Source organism: Epinephelus fuscoguttatus, linkage group LG22, assembly GCF_011397635.1.
Source record: "Epinephelus fuscoguttatus linkage group LG22, E.fuscoguttatus.final_Chr_v1".
Lineage (NCBI taxonomy): Eukaryota > Metazoa > Chordata > Actinopteri > Perciformes > Serranidae > Epinephelus > Epinephelus fuscoguttatus.
The window spans coordinates 8,503,599-8,526,816 of record NC_064773.1 but is presented as its reverse complement, the minus strand read 5'-3'; the positions used below and the strand labels follow the sequence as shown (position 1 = coordinate 8,526,816).

Here is a 23,218-nt window from a genome sequence, read left to right as displayed (position 1 = left end):
ACTGACTTTCTTTCTGACAGGCACTTTGTCTGTAATTATACATGCACTGCAGCACACACTTTTCCTCTCCTAGAACCCTGCTTGTTTTCTAACAACCACCCAAACACACATCACTGGTCACGATTACAGTTTTTCCCCAGAATAATCTTAAAAGTTGACTTCAGATCCTTAAGAAGCTGCTCTGTTCAGACCTGATGTTGTGCAAAGGAAAAACATTCAGCCAGTTATGCTTGGAGCATGCACTAATGAGGACAATATCATGAGAAGTGTGAAACATGTTCCTGCTGTGGTGCAGCCCCCACATGTAGCATTAAGATCAATAGATGACATTTATCACAATACGGTGGAGTCTGAATAGCGGGTCTGATGTCATGGTAACAGAATGTGCCACTTGTGAGGGCAGAGGAGGGGTGGAAATCCTTGTACATGCAAACACCCACTGGAGCAACACACAGAGTCTGTTTCCATCAATAGCAGAGGGACCATTATTTCATTAAAAGGACAGTTCAGATATTTTAAAGTGGGGCAATATGAGGTATCAATAGTCCGTGTATGACCTACAGAAGATTTGCGGGCAGATGGTGACGTGAGTTGGATTGCAGAAGATCATCAGGAGGGTGTGTAGATACCAAACCGATTGTGGTCACTTGAGATCGAGACCAAATAGGACAGAGTTGCAGTAATCGATACGAGATGTAACCAAAGTGTGAATAAGAACGGTGATAGCGCTGCTGTTCGGTTTAAGCGATAACAATTAATATAACTTAGATGAAAGTATACAGACCGACTAACATTCTTGATGTGTGCCTCAGAGGACAATTCCTGTCCAGGATGACACCTACACTTTTAGTCCCAATCCCATTTCTCATTTTCGCCCCTACCCCTACCCCTCTTTTTCGAGTGCCCCTTGCAACAAAGTTACAAGGGGTAGGGGTTGACATATTCCCCTATGAAATGGGACAACCCTTCATACCCGGAAACGTCATCATTAGTCGTCAGTGACGTCATAAAAAGACGTGACGAGTACGTTGCCGGGGAAACCTCACAACTAGCGATTTTTTTTTGTTATGTTTGTCAGAACAAACGTATATAATACATTGAAACGACATCTCCGATGGTTATCATAGTCTTTAAATCTTTAGTTACGAATAAAATACTTACATTTATGGTTTTCTTTCATTGCCTCTGAAGCCTTCCCTGCCATCTTGCCAGTGATTCATTCAAGGCATTCTGGGAGATTACTCGTAGCACTCGCTTTGAAGTGTGCCTCTGAAAAAACTCAGTTTGGAGGGCCATATAGCCCTAGCACTCCGCCCTTCCCCTCTGCCTCAATGAGAATCGCTACACCTATGCGTGAACGCGCAAAATGGAGGGGTAGGGGCAAGTGGTAGGGTTAAGGGGTGTATTGGGAGTGGGCCTTTCTCTTAGGGGAAGGTAGGACTTTGGAGTCCTGTCTGTAATACACTGACTGCAGATAAATACCTCATACAACCCCACTTCAAAGAATCAAACTATCCCTTTAGGACAAAAAAGCTTGATAGATGTGCATCACAGTCCCAGGATGATCCTGAATTTACAGTTGGAGTCTTTGTTTTCTTCTCTAATGTCTTAATGTCGTACTGTGAGGCACAAATGAATAAATCTCACTTTGTGAGACTGTGTATTTCCTGTGGGGGCAACTCAGCAATGTGTGTGAATGTGCATAGCAAAGCCAACTGTGTTCATCCTGCAGCTTTAAATCCAAACATACCTGATTCACTCCACAGCATAAGACAAGCACACAAAGGCATTAATGTTTACTACAGTTTGGATTGGACTGGATCTTGGAAAACAACTACTGAAAGTTACATTTTGTCCCCAATTGTTTCACCCAGAGTTTTGTTCCTGTCTGGGTTTAAAAGCCCTGACAACTTTTTGCTTTCTAATTCTGTTTATTTCACATTAAGTTGGGTTGGATTTTTTGAAATAAGTATTATCTTTAGTTCCATCCTTAAAGTTGAGTTGCAGAGTGCTGGAGATATCAGTTGTAGAGATGTCTGCCTTCTCTCCAAAATAATGGAACTAGATGTCACTCAGCTTGTGGTGCTCAAAGTGCCAAAAAATACATCTGAAAAACTCAACAGCAATGTCTCTTTCCAGAAATCATGACTTGGTAGGAACTATTTTCTTCCTACTGAACTACACCTGCCAACCATAGCACTGCGCAGAAGGAAGTGCGCATCTACTCATGGTTGAGTGCCTTATGCCTGTGACAGCATGAGATGTAAACATTAATGACGTCCTCCTCAGATGAGCTGTCACATTAGCTAGCTCAGTGGTGCTAGGTGAGCTAGCAGTAGATCCATACTTTCTATTGCAAAAGAGACCTTGCTGTTGAGTTTTTCAGATGCATTTTTTTTTTTGTTTGGCGCTTTGACCAACTAGAGTGTGTCATCTAGTTCCATTATATTCAAGAGAAGGCACTCTGGGTTTGTTTCCTACTCCTGCTCCCACCCGCTCCCTCTGGATTTCTAAACATTACCACCCAGCCCCAAAGTGAGTGTGTTTCCTCTTCTGCCTGGTGGGCGGGGTACTCAGTGAGGGTCTCTGAGGGCTGATTACATATGTACAGCAGTCAGTTATAGACTGCAAATGTTTATCACATTGTGTGTCATGTTTTAAGGTAAATACATTTATAAGTTTGCCTGACATGGTTGTGATTGGCCAGTGAGCCTGCATGCTCTCCTGTGCACCCTGAATGACAGACAGAGAGGGCCGGTAAGAAAACAGAATCAGAAATGTAGGAGCAAAGTCCCTAAAGGTGACCGCTGCTGCTGCTACGACCCACATTTCCGAACCAACCAATCATGAAGTGATGTGAAACGATGCAGCTTAATATTACTGCTAAAAACATATTGACGTCAAACTCACTTTGCAAAATTTGCATTTCATGTTGCCCTGTTTCCCCTGGCTTCACAGAACCATCGCTAAAGTCAAATCCTTCTTATTGTTTTGCTGCTTTATAACAGTGAGGTTCAAGTGTAATATTCATCATTTACACAGTTCTGTCTGTTTTTATTTGTGATTCTCATCTCTCTGTGGTCAGCATTTATTGTTTTCAAATGTGCTCTATGAATACGTTTATTTGATTTAACTTGACGAAATGTGATAAAACACATTATGCCATATTCTGTCCCTAATTTTTGATTATATCAGACACACTCAACATGCACACACGGAGCCCACGCACACACTCAGAAACACAAGTAGCCCTTCCCCTCCCCGCTGCCTCGCCTTTGACTTTCTTCATCGGTTTCATTTTAAATTCCCTGGTGTGCACTTCCCTCCCGCCTTGACTCTTTTCTGCTGCAGTTACCATACACCTGGGTCCACTTGCTTTCTGCCTGACAGCCCAGTCTCTCCATATAAGCCTAAACATCCTGCAGTACAGTAACACAGCGCACATTAAAAGCTCACAGCTCCCTTTCATCTACCAGACCAGCGCAAGCAGCCATTTGGCAGAAGAAAAAAAACACCCTCCTCTGCTGCCATTTTATGCTACTGGCATTAGCGCTCACCTGTGCCCATTTGCATCGCAGGATTGTCAGCCACATCGACCAGCCAGTATGAGAAAAAGGTGTTAATCTGTTCACTTTGAAGGCCAGGTTTCTCTCTTTCAGAGAGGAGGAATAGCAGGGAAGCCAGACAGTTTGACACCACACACTGTATGTCACATTTAATTGGAGCATGTTTTATCTGTGTGCGCTGGTCTGTGGGTTCCAGGGTGAATTATTAGCATGCAGTAATGGCACAGTGCACGTTTCTAATTACACACAACCAGAATATACTCCGAATTGCACTTTGTGTTTTGATTTTTTGTTAGTTGCAGCTTCTTTTTCTGCTCACAGAATGGACTTAAAAGTGTAGCAGATGGATGAAATAATGGGCAGGTCTGTAATAACAATAATTAGCCTCCAACCACGGGGCGTCTCAGCCAGAGCTTAAGGAGGAGGACAAGTAATTGATGGCCTGGGATCAGCCTTCTCCTCTATTGTCATCCTGTTTACCATGCCTAATTATGGCTCACAGAGGAAGATGTGGGTATTATCATTAACCAATGTATAATCAGAAATAATTCTTTTGATTGGCTCCTCATGAAACATCCCTCCAAATCTACATCCACGCTGTGTCTCTCGCAAAAAAACAGACTTTTTTAATTGTTAGTTTAAAAAAGTACAGTCGTTTCTTTTCCCCTCAGGATTGTTGCTACTTAAGTGCGGTGATGCGCCGTGCACCATGCTCTTTAGCTGTCGTCTCAAAATAATCCCAGCCTCACTGCAGACAAGTTGATTTCCTCTCCCCGCTGTAGCCGACACCACAGCGATGTCTAGTTACAATACATATCCATTATGTTGAGTTGTAGGCAATCAGATTTTAAAGGGTCTGGAATCTCCAGTGGGCGGTGCGTTTTACAGTCTGCGAAACAAACTAAAGACTATAAAGTGACTTATTAAAGCTAGTAATTGCAGTAGCAGTTAAAGTCATTAGCAAGTCTCTCACCCTCCCACAGATGTGTCGTGTTATTCTGCGCTGAAGAGCAGTGACAGTTTCACTTATTGTCTGTTTAAAATGGTACGTTTCACAGTATTTGAAGCTACTGTAGTGTATCCCTGGCATGGGGCGCCATCAAAGGTGAGTCAGAGTCAAAATTGTGTTGGACACAAAGGCTAAGTGTCTGGAAGCGACTCAGAATGAGGATGTGTGGGTTTATAAAGGTGGTGGCAGGAAAAGTGTTTTGTCCCACCTTCTTTGTACCTCTGAAGTCTTCCCAGAGGGCTGTGAGGCAGCACATAACCAGGTAATGGCCCACAGTGGGGGAGTTATGAGAGCACACAGGTGCCGGTGTCGGTGGTAATGAAGCCGCGTTGCCCTGACCTGGAGCTCCAGTTCAGCACAGAGCCTCTCGGCTGGAAGGTTTATTTGTTTTGTTCCCCTGGATGGTCGGAGTGAGAGGTTTTCTCCCAGTCAGTAAAGCAACGGGCCAGAGGAATCATTAAGATGATGAACAGGCCCCAAGAGAAGGAGGCAATCTGAAAGTGATTATGGAATCCAAAAGTTATTTTATCAGTGTCGATTTCTTTCAGTGGTGGAAGAAGCATTCTGATCTTTTACTTGAGTAGAATAGCACAGTTTAAAGACACTCCTTATGCATTCAAGTTCTTGCTTTAGTAAAAGTATAGAACTTTTAGCATTAAAATATACTTAAAAGGAAAAGCACTTTGCAGAATGGCTTATTTCAGACTCAGTTAGCGCTGACCAAGTAACCTGATTGGACAAGAGGCATGCCTTGAGTGCTGATACACAGTATAGGAGCGGTTCCAAGTGTAAAATATATATGTAGGTTGCTTTTGTCATCGGTGTCTGTCAATATAGGTAGGTCGCTAGATGGGGACCACAGATAGTTTTTTGACCACAACGCTGGGCCACATTAAGTCAGGTGTACTGCTCAATGTAATAGTGAAAATTTGTACCTTTGAAATAGCCTGGAAATCCAGACTCAAATCTAGAAAGATTTTGAGTCTGGCCCTCACTGATACACCCTTCCTACCCAAGGGGCGGCACTAACTGAGGCATATTAAATGCCGCCGCACGCAATTGGATAGCACGATGGCCAATCAGAGCAAAAAACAAGGTGACGTATTCATTGCAGTAAGCCCCATTTGTTTGCCGAACAGTGGGGCTAACTGATATATTATGCTTTTGCTGTATCCCGTCGGCAAAACAGCAATTACGTCCTTCCTGGAAGCGAAGGCTTCTAGGGCAGTCATCTGTTCCTCTCTCAAGGAAAAAGATAAGTGTAGTTGGCTTAGCGTTTCTTCCAAAGCTAAACTGAATGGACACGGTCCTTCAGCAGCTGCCATATTGGCTGTTTACTTTTCAACTTCTACGGCGCAGCGCTGTCCTCATCATGTTACGCCCGCCCAGAGCCCGCCTCGGTCAGATAGACTGAGCTGATTGGTCCGATTGGCGATTCCTGTGCAGTAAAAATTCGATTTGCTAGGGGCGGGGCATCTGGATTTCCAGATTACCTTTGAAAGGTGATTTTGGCAACAATTAAATCGTAGGCAACTGGACTTTGATTTTGTCTAGAAGACGTTTCGCCTCTTATCCAAGCGGCTTCATCAGTTCTCAACGCATCGGTCTGACTAGTCCTCACTAGTCTGACAAACAGTGGAGTAAGACTCAGGTTTTTAACCTCTGTGGAGGTGTACACCCACCACCCTCATAAGACAATACTTCGTTAGTGGAGTTTCACTGGACCATTGTTTGGGTCAGGTGAGTCACACTAGTGAACGACAGTCGTTAGGAGTGAGTGGGGCCACTGGTGAGCAACAGTCGTTAGGCATAATGTGTGGTTACCAGTGAACGACTGTCGTTGTGTTTCTTTGAGCCACTTGAGGTTAGTTTCGGGCAGTCTTTGTTGTTCAATCTCTTAGGTACAGCAGCAAGGGCCGCATTGTAAATGGGGGATAGGTGGTGTCTCAGGCCACCTCCCCTATTTAGAGACGGCTTCTCTATTTTAACGTAGATGGATTCTTTCACCCCTCTTTCGAACCATCTGTCCTCTCTGTCCAAGATTTTCACATTGCTGTCCTCAAAGGAGTGAGCCTTCTCCTTTAGATGTAAATAAACAGCAGAAACTGGACCTGAGGAGTTTGCCCTTCTGTGTTGAGCCATGCGCTTGTTTAATAGTTGTTTGGTTTCACCAATGTGTGAGTCCTTGCATTCTTCACTGCATTGGACAGCATATACCAACCATATACCATATACCTGAGTCTTACTCCACTGTTTGTCAGACTAGTGAGGACTAGTCAGACCGATGCGTTGAGAACTGATGAAGCCGCTTGGACAAGAGGCGAAACGTCTTCTAGACAAAATCAAAGTCCAGTTGCCTACGATTTAATTGTTGCCAAAATGGAATTGACCTGGATAAATGAGAATATCCACAGACTTTGAAAGGTGATAAATAAATTATGCATCAGTGAAGAAGAAGAAGAAGAAGTGGACTCTTCGTTTTCATCTGATTAGGTCGGTTAGGTCAGGCGAGCGCACCATTTAGTAAGTAGCCTGTCTATCCAGCCCCTCAGTGGCTTTAAATCTAGGCTTAGCCTCTGTAATACACACCTACATACCTCTGTATAACCTCACTATGACTTTGATACAATACCTTTAAAAATATTGATATTCAATACCATTTTTGATGCCATGGGGAGAATTTACATTGAGGGCATGAAATTTAAACTTTTTATGAAAAGATAAACCTAACAGGGGTACAACATGACGACAACTTGTCACAGAACAGCAGAATGACTGTAGTAAACATTAACAAGAAGTAAGCAGCTGGTATCAGTGTATGGATACTGCAGAAAATGAGTACTGAAGCAGTTTCAAATATTTGGAATTGAGATGTATCAATCAACTGATATATTTGACATCACTAGTAGAAGTATAAAGTATTATCAAATGGAAATACTCAAGTACTGTAGAAGTACTTCCAATTTGAACTTAAGCACAGTACTTTAGTAAATGTATGTAGTTTCTTTCCAACACTGATTTCTCTCAGAATTTCTCTATATACAAATTCAGATGCAGATAATAAGAAGCAGAGGAATTACAGGAGGATTTCTGTGCTTTCAGTTCAGGTTCTCTTTGTCCAAATGGAACTAAGGCACTTTTTCACAGAGGTCTTTGTGGAAGCGTGTATGTGGGTCCACACCTCAGAGTTTCACTGTAAACGCGTGTGTTGGTGCGGTTTGTGTGCCACTCACTGCTGAGTCGAGTGTGTAAAACTAAACTGACAGTCACCCCTGGATTCACCCGCCCATGGCAAATCCAAAATGATGGGAGGAAAGCTAAGATGACAGCCAGGCTATATTTAACCCTGCTTGTATTGGTGTTCATTTGGCACAACTCTGCCAGCGCCCGCAGCGGCCACACTTGATGAACTGGGGAATATTTGAGAAACAAATTCCTTTTGTGTGGTGTTGTGTGTCTATGCACATAAAATAGTAGTGAAGCTTTAACTGTAAGGGGCACTCCCCCCACCAAAATAATCCAGATGAGTCACAGCTGGCAGTTAATCACAGCTTGAAACACAAACTGTAAGTAACCACTTTAAAATTAGACAGCTTTTGTAGCTCGGCTGAACTCTGCAGCAGATTTGGCTCAGGGCTCGTCACTTATCCAGAAACCTACTTCTAGCCTCCTGGGGGAAATGTATGGACGGCTGATAGTGCATCGCCTCATAAAACCATGGCCGAGATCCAGGAGTCAGATGAGTAACCCTCAGGATAGCGGAGTCGAGCCTCTTTGCTGTACACATATGTGAGGAAGCGCTGTTGCATCAGGAGCGCTGCTATTCATCCATGAAATGGGACAGATTACATCCGTCTGGGATAAGACGCTAAAATGGGCCGGATATGAGGTACGGCGAGCCTCCCAGAACTCAATAATGCCAAACTCTCATCTGCTGGCCAGAAAGATAAGCGGCGTCTGGATAGCAGTGATGTGGCGCCACAGGTGTGTTTTCCTTTTTTCCCCAACCTAAGAAAGGGTTATCTTGCATAATCCCATTCAGCTGCTGTATTGTGTTTATTCAGGCACAGTTATGAGAGGATACCTGACATGTACTGAACATGTTGAAGCATTCACTGTTATATTGCATGTACAGCTGTAAGCAATGATACATATCATTATTACAGTTGACCATTAATCCCATAAAAAAAACTCACATTAGTAAAAGTGAAAATTACCATTTAAAAAACCTTCTCAAGTTTAAGATAAAAAGCACCTAGTTATTAAATTACTCAAAGTACAAGTTACTTTCCGTTTTAGTATTTTTTAGGGTGTGTGGGCCGGTATGCAACAATTAAAAACAGCACTTGTTGACAAAACTTTATATCTCTGCACCGGTGATAGCTGTAGCCAGAAGCATTACGTTTTTGGGTTGTCCATCCTGCCGTCCCATTTTTGTGAATGTGATATCTCAAGAATGCCTTAAAGGATATTTTTCTTCAAATTTGGCACCAACGTTCAAATACCTGATAACCTGATTAGATTATGGTGGTTGAAGATCAAGGTCAATGTGACCTTGCATCCTACTTATTCTTGTAAACATGATATCTCAAAAACACCTTGAGGTTTTTTTTTTTCCCCAAGTTTGGCACAAACATTCACTGGCACCCCACAATGAACTGATTAGATTTTGGTCGTCATACATCAAAGGTCAGGGTCACATTGACCTTGTCTGTCTCATTCTTGAGAACATGATATCTCAAGAACACCAAAAAGGAATTTCTTCAGATTCAACACAAATGTCCTCTTGGACTTAAGAATGAACTGGCTAGAAGTTGCTGGTCGAAGGTCAAAGGTCAAGGTCAGCATGACATGTTTTTGGCCGTAACTCAAAAACTCATACACTAATTATGGCAAAACTTCCTACAAATATCCAAGAGGATGCTGTGATGAAGTGGTGACATTTTATATCTAAAAGGTCAAGGGTCAACTTCACTGTGACATCATAAAGTTCTGCAAAAACACTTTTCTGGCCATTATTCAACAGCATGTCTCTGCAACAGAAGAGGTGATGTTTCAGATACTGAATTGGTGACACCGACTTTGGGTGCTCACCTTGAAGCTGTGCTGGTTATACAGATCTTCTGTCTTTTTTTACCTTCTTTCCAAAGCCCAAAAATGCAAAAGTTAAAGATTTATACTGTGTGTTTATCAATTCTAGTCTGAATTGCAATTGTTAGCATGCTCTGCTGACTAGCTTACTGACCAAACTTGTAACGTAGAGTCATTCCTAAGGCCTCTAGTTCCCATTTCATTAACTAACTAACTTTTGTGTGGTTGCAGGGTACGTTAACAGGCGTTATTCACAACTGGAGTATCCAGTGTGTAGTATTCCTCCACCGTTAGCAGCTCTGTCCTGATGCTTAATGGATTTGTAGGAATTTACACTCCAGCATCTGGACTCGCAACTCTTTTCTCTTGTAAGAGCAAGCTTGTTGTAAGTTGTAATATTTTTCCATATCAAAGGCTATTTATACTACTAGGATTTTATGGCTTTTTTCTGCAAAACAAGACCAGTTCTGTTTCTTCATTTCCATGTGTCTTACATGTATCATCAACTAGTGAGAGCACTGACTTCTTGCCCAGGATGTGACTCATTTCAGTCCGACATCATGTGTTTAGCAATCAAGTGCATACATTCAGAATCCTACTTTACATGATTCTTGTTTTATTGTGAGTGAGTCAGAGATGGAGTTTTCATCTCAGGAAGCTAACATTACCCTGCCATAGCTATGGCTGATGATATTGCCAGCGACAGTTGTCATTTCAGCCGGCAAAATCAATAGTCATCAGCTGGAAATGAGAAGCCTTCTTTTGTGTACCTCTGCCTTAAATCAAGGACCCATTGTTTCTAAAATGCCACCGTTATCATTGTGAACTGCATATGTGACGTGCAAGAAGGAAAAGCTTGATGGGCAACAGTAACAGGGGGCGAGGTCAGCATACAAACAATTGTTCCTTGATTGTGTTCGCAAACATAAAATGTGATTACTGTTCCCATTTTGAAATGTCTTTAAATTTGTTGGGTTTTTTTCCTAATTCAGGGAGCAGAAATCACGGATTCCTTGTCTAGACCCTCATTGCCCTTTACCATCCCAGCTTTTGTGCTTGACTTTTTTCAGACTTGTGTGAACTTGATGAGACAGAGGTCTGCCTATGCCTAGATTAGCTTCAAATGAGCAGAAATAGAACAGAGGAGTTTCTATGAACATAAAGGCCTCCCGTGGCTGATCAAACAAAGAAAACCTGCAGAAGGTTCATTCATGCAGATAATCCAAGGGCAGTTGAATGTGACAGTAATGGCAACTGATTTGTGCGAGTTCAGTGCAGAAACTCGACAGAACAGCTCTAAGAATTGAAAGATTTTAACTTAAGTTGAAAAAAGTTCCAAACTTTAAAGCTTTGAGGTCTAAGTTTTGAATCTGAGACACTGATCTGACGAATAAAACCAGTGTCTAAAGGGCTCACACTGCTGTTTGAAACCCACTAGTCGAGGCTGGAGAAGTTCCTCATTTAGATACTGTTGGATTTATTATGACAACATGCACACAACAGCCCTCATCCACTGTTTTTCTCATCCCAGCACTCCAGCTCTTCTCAGCAGGAGAGTAATAATGGCCACCCACTCCATTAGGAGCCTGTTACCTTTTCACTCATGTCTCTGTCATCTATTTATTCCACCTGCTTTTCTCCCTCTGTTTGTGTGGCTTTCCCTCTTTCCCTATATTCATGTCAGCCGCCCTGGTCGAGCCCACAAGTCTTCAATCAGGTCCTTATCCCCCTAAATTGGATAAAAGATTAAGGGAGCTAAGCTTGTTCAGTATTTGCCGTTGCTAGAAATCCCACAATGTTCCAGCTAAAAACAGAGATATTTTCCAGTGTCGCCCACACATCAAAAAACATGAAACACTATAAAGACTTTGTGCATATGGGATCCAGAGATAAAACCAGATTATCAGAGCAAGCAGTGTTTCAACAACTAATTATAAGCTCTGATCCAGAGTCTTAGCCCTTATTCATTTCAGTGCACAGCTCCAAGGTTCAGTAGTTAGGGGGGATGTTGTTAGCCTCAGGCGAGGGACTACCTCATTAGCATCTCCGAGATTATTGTGGTTATTTGTTTTTGTCTCTCTCAAGCAGCGTGTTGTCTTAAATGATAAATGACACAAAGTGGTTTCATTAGATTTTCCCCTATAGCTTGTATAGTCGTCATGTTAGTGAGCTTGGGGATTGGAGATCATTAAGCGTCATTATGCAGTCTTCACATGTGGAACCAAAGTTTTGCACAATCTGGTCGACATTTTTTCACACTGCACATCACGGCCTGTTTTATGTGTTCATTTATTTTTATTTGTGTTCATTTATTTATAATGAGACATGTCTGTTTTTGCTGTTTTGCAGAGTTCCATCATATTTATGTCATAATAAGTGTTGATAAACTCAAACTGTAGAAAACCACTTCTGAGGGGCAAAGACGAAGCCTCCACAGCTGACTTTAAGAAGCTGATAATCATGTCAATCAAACACACGCACAAAACAACAAGTCCTCGACCCATACGGCTACATAGGTCGTATTTTTCTGTCTTCTGATTACGATGCAGTGGAGCGTTTTCTATATAGGAACCCCTAACTGTGGATGACAGAATTGTTCCTTTACAACAATGAACGGTTGCTGTTTTAAACACGTGGTTGAAGTTGTCAGAAGGTCACAGTTGCATCAAAATTACATGATAAGGTTTAGGCAGCAAAGCTCCTTGGTTCGGCTTCGAAAAAAGGATCATGGTTTGGCTTAAGCCGGGCTCAGACTGCAGGTGTTTTGGGATGATTTATCCCCAATTCACCCCACCTGACAGCTGGAGGAGAAATCCAGTCTGGGTCAACACAGATGTTTGGCTCAGATTATACAGTGATGTGAGAGGTGTCTTAAACCCCCCCCAACCTGCTCACACCTTAGGGAAGTCCTGATAATTTCAAACATGTTTGATATTTAGGAATCAAAATCTGGATGATTATGGTTATGATTACCTCAGTTCAGAACAACTGGCAGTGTTTTCAAGTGATGGTAAACATTCTAGCCCTTGATGTTACTGTTAGCTACAGTAGCACAGTACTGTTGAAAGGTATTAAAACTGACACTTAAAATCTCACCTTCAGATCTTGTTGAAGAATAGACAACCAGTATTAACCTGTCTCCAAACCGGTTCTTATCCAGACTCGTTAAGCCTTCTGCTTTTGTTTGTCTCATTGCAAAGCATTGTTCACTTTACAACAACTTGTTGCGCCGCATCAGTTTCTGTTTTGTTGACATCTGCTGTGAGGTGTTGCAGTCATGATCCCTCTGCCATGATAATCTTGAAAATATCCTGTAGTGCGTGATGCTCCGTTATGGGACACAAACAACAAGGCAAGGCAAGGCAAGTTTATTTGTATAGCACAATTCACCACAAGGTAATTCAAAGTGCTTTACAGAGACATTAAAAGCAACAAGACACAATTTAAAACAATAAAAACAGTCGATTAAAAAGGGAAATAGAGATTGAGAATGATAGTGATAATAAAATACAGTAAGATGAAATAAAAACAGGCTCAATACATTGCATCTAAGAGCAGTAAGAAGTAGAATAATAAAAGGCATAAATCAGCAGTGTGTAGTTAAAAAGTACGGGCAGTAGAATACAGCAGGTAAGTATTTAATCTAAGAGTACGCTTCAGTAAACAATAGTGTTTTTAGCCCTGATTTAAAGGAGCTGACAGTTTGAGCAGACCTCAGATCTACAGGAAGTTTGTTCCACAGGTGAGGAGCATAATAACTGAATGCTGCCTCACCTTGCTTGGTTCTTGTTCTTGGAACACACAACAAACCAGTTCCAGATGACCTAGGGGGTCTGGATGCTTCGTAGGGAACCAGTAGATCAAGCATGTATTTTGGTCCGAGACCATTTAAGGCTTTGTAGACCAGCAGTAAGATTTTACAGTCTATTCTTTGACTCACAGGAAGCCAGTGTAGCGATTTAATGACCGGTATAATATGGTCCAGTTTCCTGGTGTTTGTAAGGACTCTGGCGGCAGCGTTCTGAATCAGCTGCAGCAGATTTTTTGTAAATATGCCATTGCAATAATCCAACCTACTAAAAATGAATGCATGAATAAGTTTTTCCATGTCTTGTTTAGACAGAAACCCCTTAATTCTAGCTATGTTTTTCAGGTGGTAATGGGCAGATATAGTAATAAACTTTAAATGGCTGTTGAAGTTCAGGTCTGAGTCATTAATAACACCAAGATTTCTGGCTTGATTTGTAGCTGTCAATGACATAGAGCCAAGGTGGGTGCTGAGCTTTGCTTTTTCATTTTTAGGGCCAAAAATTAACACTGTCTTTTCTGGATTTTTCTGGATTGAAATTCTGGCACATCCAGTCATTGATTTGATGAATACAGTTACTCAATGAGAGTAAGGGACTGTAGTCATGTGATGACACTGAGATATAGAGTTGTGTGTCATCGGCATACGTACAACAGTCTCCTGGATGAAAGTCCTGTGTTTGTTTGTCCTGTCCACCCCCCCTCCTCCTGCCCTACGTGGAATTGATGCTCTTTATACTACGTTGCCTGACTTCCTCCTTTGCTTCTGTAATAATTACTATGACCACTAGAGGTCGCCGCCTAACAAAAAACGTAAATATGGGTCTGACTTTGTGCTAGTAAAAGATGACCTGTAAGGTCGTATCTCACCAAAGTCATTTTCCACTTTACTTACTATCATTCTGCTAAAAACAAGTAAAAACTACTGAGGCCATAATTTATTCTAGGAAATAAATATTTACTCTATGCTTTAACAGAGAAGGTGAAAGTTTTTATGTTCACTTCAGTAAAACCAATAGTTTTTCTTAGGGCAGCATCTAGTGACCTTTTATAGATCTGTAATTTCTACATTCACTATGTTGACATGCACCCAAGAAATCAGGTAACCCAGAGAAATCAGGTTGCTTGGAAAATTGGACGATACACTTACATGTACTGTAACCTAGTAACTGTAAATCTGTGTTCAGGTCAGTGATCAGGTTTCTATAAACAGCAATGCTTTAACTCTGTGAAGTCTTTATGCATATGTGCACAAATAGAAACCTGATTACCCAGATACATGCCTAAGAAATCAGCCATGATTATCTATTAATGCTCTTCATGTACACGAAGAAATCAGACTGCTGCATACTGCCAAGTTGACTGTAACAATGTCCCATGTATTATGGGTAACAGGAAGTATAAGACCTTCAGCTCTAATCAACAATTAAAAGATGATGTCTATTCCTCCTCAGTAACATTTAAATGATGTGTAACAATGTGCATTTCTGAGTTTCTAAATCAATAAAGAACAGATAACTGCATCAGTAGATTGTATTTAGTGAGGAAAAAGTGTGATTGAATAGGAAGATTGCATATTCTTTAAACCACAGTAATTATTGAATTCTCATTTTTCTCTTGGATCATTTTTATACGCCTCTGAAAATTACAGAGGAACTTATTCCATTCTTCATCTGCCCACATTTTGGACTGATTAGGATGTCTTTGTGCAACTTGAACAGCCTCACCTTGTCCCCTTAATGGCCCAATTAAAGCCAAAAGACTTGGTATTTCAATTTGAAAGACGATTGCTGCCCACCCTCGTGTCAGTTTGTTCTCGGAGCCCAAACAAAGACGCCAACTCTCCTCTTCTCCAGTTTCATTTTGATGACAATTTGGAGAATATAAACAAATCAGGAGGAGTAGCGTCACGCCGTAAATGAAAGCGATGGGCGGTTTGCTGTTTTCCAACACACACTCCACCTGATTGCCAGAGAGTGGATGAGGACGGAAGAAGCAGAACACTCGGGTGCCACTTGAGATGATGTTCGGACAGATGAAAATGAGGCTCTTGAACTGGGAAGGTTAGCTGAGTGATGTAAACACACAGGACTCTCATGGCCACTTATAACCACTGCCCATCACTTGCACTGGAGGTATCACTCAAGGACTGTCAAAAATATCAGTAATGTAGGTTTGAAGGTTTGTTTAAAGCTGCTGTAATCAATGTTTTTATATTAACAATGGATAAAATGTTGCTCATAATGGTGCCGTCGCAGAGAATTATCACTCAACTGCATTTTCCCTCAGCTCTGTGGAGGTCTTTGGCGGCCTTCAGCTCATTGTTTTGGTTTAACAATCGCCAACTTTCAATACTGCTCCATCTACGTCAGAACCCTCACCTATGGTCATGAGCTCTGGGTAGTGACCGCAAGAATGAGATTGTGGATACAAATGGCCGAAATGAGTTTCCTCTGTGGGGTGGCTGGAGTAGAGTAGAGCGGAGTAGAGCTGCTGCTCCTTCGTGTAGAAAGGGGTCAGTTGAGGTGGTTTGGGCATCTGATCAGGATCCTCCTGGGCGCCTAATTTTAGAGCTGTTCTGGGCACGTCCCACTGGTAGGAGGCCCTGGGCAGACCCAGGACACACTGGAGGGATTAAATATCTCATCTGGCCTCCAGTTTTGTGGATTTGGAGAAGGCTTATGACCGTGTCCCCAGGGGCATCCTGTGGGGGGTGCTCCGGGAGTATGGGGTTGGTGGCCCCTTGCTAAGGGCCATCCAGTCCCTGTACCGAAGGAGCATGAGTCTGGTTCGCGTGGCTGGCAGTAAGTCTGACCTGTTCCTGGTGAGGGTTGGACTCCGCCAGGGCTGCCCTTTGTCACCGGTTCTGTTCATAACTTTTATGGACAGAATTTCTAGGCGCAGCCGAGTGGTGGAGGGTGTCAGGTTCGGTGATGGGAGAATCTCGTCCCTGCTTTTTGCAGATGACGTGGTCCTCCTAGCTCCATCGAACAGTGACCTCCAGCTCTCACTGGGGCGGTTCGCAGCCGAGTGTGAAGCGGCTGGGATGAGAATCAGCACCTCCAAGTCCAAGGCCATGGTCCTCAGCCGGAAAAGGGTGGATTGCCCACTCCAGGTCAGGGGGGAGGTCCTTCCTCAGGTGGAGGAGTTTAAGTATCTCGGGATCTTGTTCACGAGTGAGGGTAGGATGGAGCGGGAGATTGACAGGCGGATTGGGGCAGCGTCAGCAGTGATGCGGGCGCTTAACCGGTCCGTTGTGGTGAAAAGGGAGCTTGGCCAGAAAGCGAAGCTCTCGATTTACCGGTCGATCTTCGTTCCAACCCTCACCTATGTTCACAAGCTCTGGGTAGTGACCGAAAGAATGAGATCGCGAATACAAGCGGCCGAAATGAGTTTCCTCCGCAGGGTGGCTGGGCTCAGCCTTAGGGATAGGGTGAGGAGCTCAGACATTCGGGAGGGACTCGGAGTAGAGCCACTGCTCCTCCACATCGAGAGGAGCCAGTTGAGGTGGTTCGGGCATCTGGTAAGGATGCCTTCTGGGCGCCTCCCTTGGGAGGTGTTTCGGGCATGTCCAACCGGGAGGAGACCTCGGGGCCGCCCCAGGACACGCTGGAGGGACTACATCACCCGGCTGGCCTGGGAACGCCTCGGGGTTCCCGCGGAAGAGCTGATGGAAGTGGCTGGGGAGAGGACTGTCTGGGCTTCCTTGCTGAGGCTGCTGCCCCCACGAACCGGACCCGGATAAGCGGAGGACGACGAAGACGAAGACGAAGACGAAGATTTTTTTGGGCAGTTTTGCCTTTAATTGATAGGAAAGACAAGTGTAGGAATGACATTCAGCAAAGGCCACAGGCTGGAGTCGAACCCAGGCCGCTGCAGCAACAGCCTTGTACATGGGGCACCTGCTCTATCCACTAAGCCACCGACGTCCCTATTTATTTATTTTTGCCGTGGGACCTCAGAGTATATCAGTGATGCAGAACATATTATAATTTCTTCAAAGCAAGACATAACGTTAAGTCCATTTTACACTCCTGGTATATTACAGCAAATAAAACACTAATAAGGAAATTGATTAGTTTATTGGTATTTATCATAGATAATTCATTTCACTTTAATTTTCCCAAAAACTAAAGTGATTTTCACAAATCTGTCATTATAAGACAGTGTCAGCGCGTAAATTCAGCTATGAGTATAATGTTTAAATCTGCTACATCATGTTTAAAGTTTAAGAGCTGTAGTTTGTGGAGTTGTTGCATTAGAAATGAACAGAGTGATACAATAAATATGTTCACTGGTGAATTTACACAGTTAGTAGTTTTAAGCCAGCGCTCCTCTCTCATCTTAATTGAACCAACAGTGTTGCTTTTTAGGGCGCCGAGTGGATCAGTAGCCCCCCGCCCTTTCTACAAAGGGATGTACAATTGTCCTTGCCGCAGCAGCCGTGGGATTGATTCCAGCCCTTTGCCATTTGCTGCATGTCATCCCTTCTCTTTACCCCTTTCATGCTTAACTCTGTCCTGACAAGGCAGAAGCTAAAAAAAAAAAACGGTAGTAATTTTTAGTATTCTTCAAAGGCAGAAGTATGCGGCACACAGTAGATCAGTTTTAAAGGTGTCATTTGATTCAATTCATGGGAACACGAGTCTGTCTGAGCAAGAAAGCCTGGGATAACAGAACAGGTCGATAACCACCTTCATGGTACCTTTTAACTGTTCGTGGGGTTTTAGGGTTTGTCGCGCTAGCAAAGGCACAAAAAGGCTTAGCTCTGTTGAACTTGTGTCATGGTACAGCTCTCATATCGAAGTGATAAGCCCTTGGGGCGGCTGTGGCTCAGAAGGTAGAGCGGGTCGTCCAGTAGTATCCTTGAGCAAGATACTGAATCCCAGATTGCTCCCAGTGGCTGCTCCATCAGTGTGTGAGTGTGTTAAAAACTGAGTAGCAGGTAGCCTCGGCCACCAGTGTATGAATGTGTGTGTGAATGGATGAATTTGACTAGCAGTGTAAAGTGGTCAGAAGACTAGAAAGGCACTAGTCCATTTACCATTTATCATAATATGTTAGTGTTGTGTTTACAGCTTGTTCTACTGCCCCCAAGTGGCCAAAAAATCAGTTAACACAGGACTAACTCTTATAATCTGTTGAAGGAAAGACACATGGAGGAGGAATATAAAAAAAGAGCATCATGAGAGGCACAAATGTTAAATTATGTTCTTTACTTTTTCTCTGCAGATCCATACGTGAAGATCCACCTGATGCAAAACGGCAAGAGGCTGAAGAAGAAGAAGACGACAATCAAGAAGAACACCCTCAACCCTTACTACAACGAGTCCTTTAGCTTTGAAGTCCCATTTGAACAAATCCAGGTACGTACTCACCAATTCACAGAGCTGTTTATAAAATATCGAAGGTGCTGTACACAAGGGATGGACTGTACTGTAAGACCCAGCAAACATTTGCTTGCTTAGAAACAATTGATAAGTGGGAGCTCATTTGCCAAATAATCAGTTTAGAGGCTTTTCATCATAACAGTATAATCAAAGGCACTTCAGTTTAAATCAGCCTCAGTTTTGCAATTTGACAAGCCAATTCCTCTGTGGATATTATTCTCTGCACTTCTTATTGCCTGTGGCGTGTATCTCACTGCTATTTGTTGCATTTCTTACAATGATTTGAGTGCAACAACTGCATTGAATCAAAGTCAAAGGAGAAGTAAAGCATGAATATTTCTCCAGAACGTCATGAAGCAAAGGATGAAGAATGCACAAACAGTGCCAGAAAGGAATAGCGATGAACAACATTATCTCTTCAGGCAAGACAGTAATTGAGTCAAATTGATTAAGCCTGTCACAGCTTACAAATCGCGGGTTTGGGTCCATGAGCCTCAGATTCAATTTAAAATGTGTTGATCCCAATCAACCCCGTCCACATCAAGCCCTTATTTAATGCTGCTGATACAAGTATGTATTTCTTATCTCATCATTAAGAGCCAGGTTAAATAATTATTAGTGCCACTGATTGAATCATAAACTGATCATTGATTAGCTGTATTGAACGTTCTCCTGAAGGCGAGTTAAAAACATTCTTAATTTGAGTGAGACCAATCAGTCAAACAGCAGCTTCTTAAAGAGGCTGTAGTGAATGTTAAACCAATGGACTATTCAAACACTGACAGCTCCACAGGCCTCATGCTGCTCCACATCTGATTTTAAATACTTAAAACTGAGGCGATTTTTAATTACAGCCCACAATATTACTTGCGCCTGATGTTCTGGGGAAACAAATACAGCTTAATTTGTTAATCAATTTGTCAGGCAGATGAATTATACAACTGCTTATAGAAAGCTGCAAATCGACTGCTTTTATCTGCAGAGGCGGAGTGTTGGATTTGAGTTAAACTTGACCTTGAGGCTGTTTGTGTAATTAATGTAAAGATTTTAATTGTCTCAGGGATTGCGTGGGAATAACTATCACTGCTTTTAATTGCTTTATTTCTTAGCACTATTGACTGAGTACACACACAATCAGCTTTGCAGCACTCAGTGACACTATAAGGATTCATTTGTTTTAATCTATATCTATCTGACATACTCGCAGCAAATCTAGGCTGTTTTCACTCCTAGTTTTTGAGTCGGTCATAGAAGACTTAACTCTGACACTTTGAATATATACAAAAATCAGTTAATTTATTTAGCACATTTTAAACACAAAGACAGTTGACAGGGCTTAGATAAAGGGTAAAATCCATTAAATGAAAATGCACTACATGAGGAAGCACCATCAAACAACACAAATTAAAGGTTTAAAACAAATTATTTTTTATGCAGTTCAGTGAAGTAAAAACAAAAATAAATAGGATGGAGTTTTAGACTTCAGCGCATGGTAGATAATGGCGAGAATTTCAGAGAACGCTTCACCTGCAAAAAGGTCCATTTCTATAGCTGTGTCTCAATTCAGGGGCTGCAGCCTTCGAAGGCCGCATTTGAAGACCGATTGCGTCACATCAGCGCGACTAGATTAATTAATCTTCGTGGCCCAGCCTATCCCAAGATGCATTGGGTGCCGATGACAATTAGATAACAGTAACGCCAACGGGTCAGGGCGAGAACAATTGGTGATGCAACCAGGAAATCCTCTGCAGACTAGACCGCCCCATTTCGGAGACCGTTCGGTTTGGCTGATGAGGTCTTCAAAGGACATGGCCGACGTTGAACGTAAAGGTCGCATCCTTCAAAGGCTGCAGCCCCTGAATTGAGACACAGCTAGCATCATTGACTTATTTCATGTTACTTTGAAATTTTGAAATTGTGTTTCTAACATGCCTTCACAGTGAAGACAGAATCCAAAAAAACCACTTTCTTTATGAAATTAATTAAATGGGGGCCAACTGTAAAACTACGTCAAAACAATCGTTTACAAACTCTCACACAACTCGTGCTGAATAATCTAAGTCTTACTTATCCAGTCGTATGCTGGGTTCTTCCCAAACACATGCATTTAGCTAAAACCTTACTATTTAAACACTGAGTGTGCGCATGTGTATAAGCTCTGCTTAGGTAAAGTTCAAAGTAATGCTACTCTGCCATGCATGAGACTGTTTGTACTAAGATGTGTTAAATCAGAATGTTTTAACAAAAGTACATGTTTGAGAAGTTCTGAGCATACGACTGGATATCTGACACTTGGATTATACTGCACGAGTTGTGTGAGAGTTGGTAAACAGATGTTTTGATAGAGTTTTGCTATTGGTAAGTGCGGTCACCTATGACTTCAGTTCATCAAGAGTTTTCTTCATTTTTGGATTCTTCCATTACCATAGAGGCATGCAAGAAAAACAACGATTTTGTCTCAAATTCAAGGTAACACTTGGTGAGTAATTGATATACAAATCATCATTTTGCGAGTGAAGTATCCCCTCAAATTCAGATGAACAAAATATTATAAAATATTATCCCGACCCCTGCTGGTTTTACAGGAAGTCACTGTCAGGGAAAGTCTTACATCTTATGGGTTTAGAAAAATATAACCAGTTATTTTTTGGCTTTGAACAGAAAATCTGGCACACTGCTCTTGCTCAGCTTCTCAATTCATTCGTAACACTTGCGTTTCAGTCCTCCTGGACCTTCGCCAAGAGTGTTCAGCATCATTATTTCCAACATTGAGCTTCAACAGAAAGTGCTCCGCCCATTTCACAGGTGTGCACAGGTATCACAGATGTGGGGGAATTAATCAGCTGTGGGTGTGTTTTCGCAGTAACTGACAACAGCCTGTGCACCGTATGTCACACATCCCACACACAAAAGTAAAAGGGAGCAGCTGATGTGCGAATACCTTTCTTCAAACCAAGATGAAAACATTTAAACGGTGTATTTTAAAGAAATGGTTTAACATTTTGGGAGAACACAGATTTCCTTTCTGAGCTTGATATCTCATTTTGTCGTCTCATCTCCCTCTAGGAGATAATAAATAAATATTGGGCTTATTTTCTAAAATGTGATTTGAATGGTTGTCCATAATGTGATTATTATTGGTAAATCAATCACAGACGGGACAGTAGAATCAGCAGAGCAAGACTGACAGGTCGCTGATGATCAACCAAAGAGCCTGCTAATTTGCAGCCAAAGAAAGCTGTGATTCAATTAGCAATGTGAGGGTGAACTGTCCCTTTAAAGACCAACTAACCCCAACCAGTCATCTGGGAACCTTGCTCAGTATTTCATTACATGGCGTATTAGGCATGCTCTTTAACAACACAGGCTCTGAGCTCATGCAGGTGGCAGTATCCCCGTCTCAGTGTGCCAGTGGATCGAAACTTAATCAGGGCTCTTTGTGCACTAATTCATATTCTCTGCCAGAGATTGATGCCCAGGTCACTCCTCTCCGCGGCGTCCCTTTGAATAAACACATGCCGAGGCTGAGTCTTAGACCTCTGAGTAATCAGACATTCTGCTGTGTTTGGCTCTGGAAATAAGCGAGGCCTGGTCTGGAGTGTCACTTACTGTTAATCAACATTAATGTCTGAAGGAGAACCTCATTCTCTGCATTAGTATATTACTTAAACTAATAACCAGGAATTGTTTCAGAGAGCTTGATGCACAAATATATACACTGTACTACTCTACAATGAGCGCAGACTTTGCTCAGTTTATCAGGTCTTTTAAATATACTGTTAAAACCACTCAGGATCAATGGGTTTTCGACAGGAAAGTTTTCAGCCACACAGAGCCTTATGTTTTGTTAGGAAGAAATAGAAACACATAGTCTTTAACATGAGCAGCTCAAAACCCACAGGACCTTAAACTTCACCAAATAAAACATTAAGCAACACTGATTGACGGGTGATGTCTGTGAAATACAATGTAGAACACAGCAGCTTTGAGCGTGTAGCAGTGTTGTAGTCAAGACCACCTAAACCAAGACCAAGTCATGACCAAGACCAGAGTGTATCGAGACTGATACAAGACTTTGAGGGGTTAAGACCAAGCCAAGATTAAAACCAAGGCAGAGCAAGACCCACATTGCATGACACAGTCACGATAATATGCACTCCTCAAATTATTCTGAAAGATCCACATTTTCATATAAACACCCAAAGAAAACAAAGCTTCCTCTTTATTCACCACTTTTATTGCTGTATATGTGTGTACGATGAGAAATGTCTTGATAAGATAATCAAAAGGCATCACAGAAGGGAATTTTGCATATGTGAATTTTCCTTCCTTTTCTATGAGAAGGAACAAACACA

General features: G+C 42.2%; 1 protein-coding gene across 3 annotated transcripts in view; it reads left to right on the top strand.

The window, feature by feature from the left end:
- syt1a (synaptotagmin Ia) overlaps positions 1-23,218 on the top strand; it is a 337,362-nt gene that overhangs the window by 309,192 nt on the left and 4,952 nt on the right. For all 3 annotated transcript variants that reach the window (XM_049566896.1, XM_049566895.1, XM_049566898.1), the window contains one exon: positions 18,706-18,839. In XM_049566896.1, the coding sequence (XP_049422853.1) occupies positions 18,706-18,839 (134 nt within the window). The remainder of the gene's footprint in view (positions 1-18,705; positions 18,840-23,218) is intronic.